At 48.9% G+C, this 7,250-nt stretch overlaps 1 protein-coding gene across 1 annotated transcript in view; it reads left to right on the top strand.

Moving 5' to 3' along the window:
- HECTD4 (HECT domain E3 ubiquitin protein ligase 4) overlaps positions 1–7,250 on the top strand; it is a 232,540-nt gene that overhangs the window by 210,346 nt on the left and 14,944 nt on the right. Inside the window, exons 62-65 of the mRNA XM_017540172.1 lie at positions 2,385–2,608; positions 2,700–2,851; positions 4,800–4,906; positions 5,639–5,762. Of these exons, the coding sequence (XP_017395661.1) occupies positions 2,385–2,608; positions 2,700–2,851; positions 4,800–4,906; positions 5,639–5,762 (607 nt within the window). The remainder of the gene's footprint in view (positions 1–2,384; positions 2,609–2,699; positions 2,852–4,799; positions 4,907–5,638; positions 5,763–7,250) is intronic.

The following is a 7,250-nucleotide window of genomic DNA, read 5'->3' as shown; positions in this document are numbered from 1 at the left end:
CGCAACCTCCGCCTCCTGGGTTCAGGCAATTCTCCTGCCTCAGCCTCCTGAGTAGCTGGCATTACAGGCACGCACCACCATGCCCGGCTAATTTTTTGTATTTTCAGTAGAGACGGGGTTTCACCATGTTGACCAGGATGGTCTCTATCTCTTGACCTCATGATCCACCCGCCATGGCCTCCCAAAGTGCTGGGGTTACAGGCTTGAGCCACCGCACCCGGCCAATCTAATTCTTTAATGTTTGAAATTTCATCATAGAGTTGGTCTGTTCTGTGTTTATGAAGTAGAAAAATGTAATATTTTTTGGGGGGACAGAGTCTCTCTCTGTCGTCCAGGCTGGAGTGCAGTGGTGAGATCTCAGCTCATTGCAGCCTCCATCTCCCAGGTTCAAGCAATTATCCAGCATCAGCATCCCCAGTAGCAGGGATTATGGGTGCATGCTGCCATACCCAGCTAATTTTTGTATTTTTCGTAGAGGCAGGATTTCATCATGTTGGCCAGGCTGGTCTCAAACTCCTGACCTCAAGTGATCTGCCCACCTCGGGCTCCCAAAGTGCTGGGATTACAGGTATGAACCATTGCACTGAGCCCAAAAATGTAATATTGAATAGAGGTTTTGTTGTTTAAAATTATTACCCCTGGCTGGGTACAGTGGCTCATGCCTGTAATCCCAGCACTTTGGGAGGCCAAGGCAGAAGGATTGCTTGAGCCGAGGAATTTGAGACCAGTCTGGGCGGCATAGTGAGACTTTGCCTCTACAAAAATTAAGCCAGGCATGGTGGCACGTGCCTGTAGTCCCAGCTAGTCAGGAGGCTAAGGTGGGAAGATCACCTGAGCCCAGGAGTCAGAGGCTGTGGTGAGCTGAGATCACGCCACTGCACTCCAACCTGGATAACAGAGCAAGACCTTGTCTAAAAAAAAAAAAAAAAATTACCCAATCATGAAATCTGGAAATGTTCCCTCAGAGATGGGATCAGGGTGAGGTAAATGTGGTCTTAGGTATGCAATTTAATGGGGCTCCAAAAATTCAGTCAGTAAGATAAATAATATTCTAGTGCAGTTTTTTTTTAAAGTCATAATTAAAGTATTCATGATCAGCAGTGTTAATATTTTAAATAAAGATAGGATCAGCATTACTGATCTTTTCCTCTTCCTCAGGTTCCGAAATGGGTCAGCACAGTACTGTAAATATTTTGCTCATCATGGAGGGTTGTTTTACTTTTATTTTATTTTATTTATTTATTTTTTAGACAGAGTCTTGCTGAGAGTCCAGTCTCCCAGGCTAGAGTGCAGTGGCACTATCTCAGCTGACTGCAACCTCCACCTCCCGGGTTCAAGCAATTCTCCTACGCCAGCCTCCTGAGCAGCTAGGACTACAGTCGCACACCACCATGCTCGGCAAATTTTTGTATTTTTAGTAGAGAGGGGTTTTCACCATGTTGGCCAGGCTGGACTTGAACTCCTGACCTCAAGTGAGCCACCTGCTTCAGCCTCCCAAGTGCTGGGATTACAGGTGTGAGTTACTGCATCTGGCCTCATGTGAGGGTTTTAAACTGTGTCAGCTGAGGGCTCAGCCCCTCTCTTCCACGCACCTGCCTGTCCCACCTTCAGCCCAGATGTGCTGGAGTTGCCACAGCTGGGCCTGGCCTCGGCCAGACTCCCTAAGAGAGGGAGTGGCCAGAGGGAATGAGGGGCCTAGGCTGCCAGGAGAAGGGAGTGATTCCTGAGACCACACAGATGGGTTCATGACTGGCCCTTAGGAAAGGCGAGAACAGCTTCTAGAGTGCTTGTTTGGGGACAAAAAAATATTTTTTTCTGGTGCTCCTGGACAGTTTTCTTGTACCTCAGAAAACTTTCACCTGCTTGTCATACCAATTTTGAAGCACATTTCCTAAGAATACAATCACCTGTTTAACAAGTTGTACTTCCCACTGAAAATACTTGCTGGCTCTCTATTCTCTGGGACTATTCTAGGCTAAACTGCTATGATAAATAGCCCCAAGAGGACAATGGCTCAAGTCCAGTGGAAGTTAATTCCCTGCAGATGTAAGAGTTGGGGTGAGCACTGAGGTATACCCACCCTCAAGGAGGGGCCTGTCCTCCCTGAGCAGCCAGGTAGGGGCCAAGTGCAGAGGAGAGCAGCCTGGCCCCTGGGTAGCTCACATCCCACAGTGACCACGGTTGCAGGGCCACCCCTGACGGCAAGAAAGACTGGACATGTGCTGGGGGTGTGCCCAGAGAGGGAGCCAGGCTTTGGTGGGCAGCTCGCCATTCCACTGGCATCCATCCACTGCCCCTTTCAGTGTTTGGACACGGAATGCTCGCAGGGCTTGTCCCGATGCATGTTCACAGCACAGTTGTTTTGCTCCCTCTCCGTCCAACAGGGGAGAAGCTGGTGCCGGGGGCCAGAGAGGTTCTGACGGAAATATTTAAGAGCTGTGCCCATTCAGAGCAGACGCTGAGCCTGACACCAGCGAAGCCCATCAGAGTCTCTGACATTTATCTTAGCAAAGAGCAGATCAACTCCCAGACCCCAGGCAACCTCCTCCACCTCTTCTTCACCAATGTCCGGCCTCCAAAAAAGGTGCTGGAGGATCAGCTCACCCAGGTAGCTGCCCGTTCCCACCGTGCCCAGGCCAGGCCTCAAGTGCTCCGCAAGGCAAACCTGACAGCCTCCTCCCCACCTCTGTACTCCACAGATCCTGAGGAAGTATGGCGTACCAAAGCCCAAGTTTGACAAGAGCAAGTACAGCAAGGCCGGAAAGGAGCAACACCCCGTGAAGGTGGTGAGCACCAAGCGACCCATCACCAAACCGCCCGCCAAGGACAAGGCCGTGCTCAACAGTGTCAGGTACGTGCCCCAAGGAGCCCGGGCAGCCTGGCCATGGGCAGATGTGGAGGCAGCCTCCAAGCAGGAGCCTTGGGGATGGCAGCTCCTCTGGAGGAGCCTGGTTTCGGGCTTTTTTTGTCATGCTTTGTCACCCAGGCTAGAGTGCAGCGGCCCGATCATAGCTCACTGCAGCTTTAACCTCCCAGGCTCAAGCAATCCTCCCCGCTCAGCCTCCTGAGTAGCCGGGACTATAGGCACATGACACCTCACCTGGCTAAATTTGAAAAATTTTCTCTACAGATGGGGTTTCTTTTTTTTTTTTTTTCTTTTTTTCTTCATTTATATTGTGTCAGATGGGGTTTCACCATGTTGGCCAGGTTGGTCTCGAACTTCTGGGCTCAAGCGATGGGCCTGCATTGCCCTCCCAAAATGCTGAGGTTACAGGCGGGAGCCACTGCGCCTGGTGGGTGCCTGGGTCCCTTCTGGTGAGTGCCTTTCTCAGTCCTCAGCTCCATCAGCTGAGCACCAGAGTTTCATTTTATCCACAGGTGCGGTCAAATCCTGACCATGCAGGCTGGAAAGCCGACCCATCTAAATGAAGACAACATCTAAAATGTACAGAATTTTTTTTAAAACCCTACTTCTTTTTGCCGCACAAATAATGCATAGTTATTGTAGGAAGATTAGAAAATGCGTAACACCTTAAGCCTAGGAGTTCAAGACTAACCTGGGCAACATGGCAAAACCCCAGCTCTACAAAACAATATAAAAAAAATTGCCGACTGTGGTGGTGTGCGCCTGTGGTCCCAGCTACTCGAGAAGCTGAAGCAGGAGGATGGCTTGAGCCCCAGAGGTCAAGGCTGCAGTGAGTCATGATCATACCGCTGCTCTCCAGTCCAGCCTGGTGACAGAACAAGACCCTGCCTCAAAAAAAAAAAAAAAATGCATAGTGCCTATTGGGAAAAGTTAAATTGCCCCATGCATAACAGCCACTTTTAAGTACATGACCTTTGATTTATGCCTATGTATTATTTTCTTAAGTTTTGAATGACTAAAATGGTAGAAAATTTGAAAACATACACAGTGAAAAGCCACTCGACCATTCTTAAGCCTTGAAGTTCCCTCCCTGAGCCTGTAAGGTTGCTTCTCCAGCCTTTCAGAAGAACCCTTTCTGTAAATACACAAGCAATTCTACTCATATGCCCAGTGCTGGGCACCATATACCATGTCCACGCCTTGCCATTTTTATTTAATACTGATTTTGGTGATCATTTCAGACTAGTACAAAAAGAATTCCCCATTCCTTTAAAAAATAGCTACGTAACATTCTAAATGTGGATATGCATATAAATTTAATAGAATATTCTTTAGAAAATGACTCTCAAGTACTCAGAGTTGAAACCTTGATAGCAAAGTATTACCCAGTAAGAGTCTCTAGAGGAACTGTTTAACCAGAAAAACAAAGGATTTTAAAAATTAATTCATTAGGTAGAAATGGCGTTCTTCACTCAGCACTGTCCTGTAGTACTTTCTGTGCTGGTGGAAATCAGTGCTGTGTCTATGTCTGTGCTGTTGGGTGCAGCAGCCCCTAGCCACAACTGGCTATGGGGCATTTGCATTGTGGCAAGGGTAAACAGGAACTGAATTTCTGATTATATTTCATTTTAATTAATTTAACCTTAGGTAGCTACATCTGGCTAGTGACTACCTTATTGAACAATGTAGCTCTAAAATATGTAGAGTGTTTGAAAAGAGTCTCTACAAGATTTGTCACAGTTTAAGGCAGGAATTTGTCCTTGTAATTTGCTCAGCAAACTTTTCTCACTCAGAACAAAGGTGGTCTTGAACCCAGCCCTGTCTAAGCCCTCAGTTGGAGGAGGGGGCAGGAATGAATGCCTGTACTAGACTGTATATTTCCTATCGGGAGTGTGAACGTGTGTTAGTCTAATTCCAGTGCTTTGGTCTACAGCAGGACTGCCTTAAGTGAGAAGAAGCCAACTGTGAAGCCAAAGTCACCAGAAAAGAGCAAACCAGATGAAAAGGACCCAGAAAAGTCACCTACCAAAAAACAAGAAGGTGAATGAGCAGGTGGGGCCTGGAGCAGGCGGGGACCTGCTTCCACCCTGGAGTCTGGGCAGCCTCCCAGGAGCAGGCCTCTGCTTTTCCCGACTGGTTGCTCTCCCACTGGGATGGCCCCTGCTCTGGGCTATGGGTTCCCTGGGGTATCAGGCAGGGCAGCATTTCCAGAGATGCTGGGAAATATTCCTGGCTAGGGATCGCCCCTGGATGCCATCTTTGATGACCATGAACTTGAGGAGGTAAAATAGCAATTCCAGAAAGACTACACACCAAGGGTGAAGAATAGATGATTGTCACTGAAAAGTGAAGATTGGGAAATCTGCTTGGACACTTTCTTCTAGAAGACACTGGCCTGAGCTAGTGGCCCGTGCTGGAGCAGTAGAATGTAAGCCTCCAGAAAGACCAGGCAGCATTAGAGAAGGCTATTCTGTTGTCTGGAAAATTGCTTTGTCAGTCGGGGATGTTTCTGAGTTTCATAGAAAGAGGGGACATGGGGAAACTACAGCCAGTTGAGGGGTTATGGTTGGGGGCGTGGGCACGTGAGGGCTTATGAGTATCCTGTGCACAATGGGTTGCAATGGCAAATGACAGTCTCCAGAGTTACGGGAGGGAGAGGGGAATTAGGTGGTTTGGGCCGTGAGGGAGAGGCTGTGGTGAGAGCACACGCATTGGAGGCACGCGATGTGCACAGGTCTTGCCAGATTCCTCACACTGAACCCTTTCCACCAGTCCCTGAGGAAAAATACCTGACACTGGAAGGATTTCACAAATTTGTTATTGACCGAGCCAAGCAAGACATCCGCAGCGTCTGGAGGGCGATCTTGTCCTGCGGTTATGATCTTCATTTTGAGAGGTAAGAGGGTTACCCTCAACCCAGTTGTCACCTTGCACAGAAATTGTTTTAGCCAAAAGCATAGTATCTGGGGAACTGGTCCATCTCCCCTGTTGATAATGCTTTCTGAGTTACTAATTTCTTTCTGAGTTTTTTCCTAAGTGCTAAATGGGTTTTCTAACCCATTTTTAAACAAACCTGTTCTTTTTCTCCACATGCCTGACTTGGGGACTGTGCTGGTCAGCTCAGGCTGCCGTGACAGGACACTACACACTGGCTGGCTTCAACAACAGAAACGTGTTCTCTCTCAGTTCTGGAGGCTGGAAGGCCCAGATCAAGGTGTCAGCAGCGCTGGTTTCTCCTGGGGCTGCTCTCCTTGGCTCCTGGACTGCCACCTTCTCAAGGTCCCTTCATGGGGTCTTCCCTCAGTACCTATCTGTGTCCTACTCTCCTCTTCTTACAAAGACACCAGTCCTGTCTGATTAGGGGCCCATGCTAATGACGTCTTTAACCTTAATCACCTCTTTAAAGGCCCTATCTCCAAATACAGTCACACTGGGGATTAGGGCTTCAACATACGTATCTGCTGGGGGACTGGGAGAACACAGTTCAGTCCCATCACAGATAGTTTCTCACCCCAAAGAACCTTGTCCTCAAAGTCACACTTTGCCTTGAGTCTCCATTGCCCTCCCTCTTTCCCAGGCAGGGGCACAGCTAGGACTCCAGGCCTAGATATGGTTTCCCCTTTCTAGCTGTAAGTGAATCCCACACAGTCCAGGAATCACCCTGCCCTGCCCTCCCTCTGACTTGCAAGCATGCATGCACGCACGCACATATACCCCTACCCTATTCAGCCTTGTCCATAGGAAGTACACCTGGCATCAATCAATGAAAATGGCTACCAGGCCAGATGCGGGGGCTCACACCTGTGATCGCAGCACTTTGGGAAGCTGAGGCAGGCAGATCATGAGGTCAGGAATTCGAGACCAGCCTGGACAACATAGTGAAACCCCATCTTTAAAAAAAATAATACAGAAATCAGCTAGGCCTGGTGGTATGCACCTGGAGTCCCAGGTACTCAGGAGGCTGAGGCAGGAGCTTGAACCTGGGGAGTGGAAGTTGCAGTGAGCCGAGGTCACACCACTGCACTCCAGCCTGGGTGACAGAGCAAGACTTCATCTCGGAAAAAAGAAAAAAGAAAGTGGATACCAAGCTCAGGTGCAGTGGCTCATGCCTGTAAACCAGTACTTTGGGAGGCCAAGGCAGGTGTATCACCTGAGGTCAGGAGTTCAAGACCAACCTGACCAACACAGCGAAACCCCGTCTCTACTAAAAATACAAAAATTAGCCAAGTGTGGTGACGCATGCCTGTAATCCCAGCTACTGGGGAGGCTGAGGCAGGAGAATTGCTTGAACTCGGGAGGTGGAAGTTGCAGTGAGCCGAGCCGAGACTGCGCCATTGCACCCCAGCCTCGGCAACAAGAGTGAAACTTCCTCTGGGGAAAAAAA

The sequence above is a fragment of the Cebus imitator genome, unplaced genomic scaffold (assembly GCF_001604975.1).
Source record: "Cebus imitator isolate Cc_AM_T3 unplaced genomic scaffold, Cebus_imitator-1.0 Scaffold8, whole genome shotgun sequence".
NCBI classification, from domain to species: domain Eukaryota; kingdom Metazoa; phylum Chordata; class Mammalia; order Primates; family Cebidae; genus Cebus; species Cebus imitator.
The sequence above is the reverse complement of the archived record's forward strand: the minus strand, read 5'-3'. Positions and strand labels throughout refer to the sequence as shown.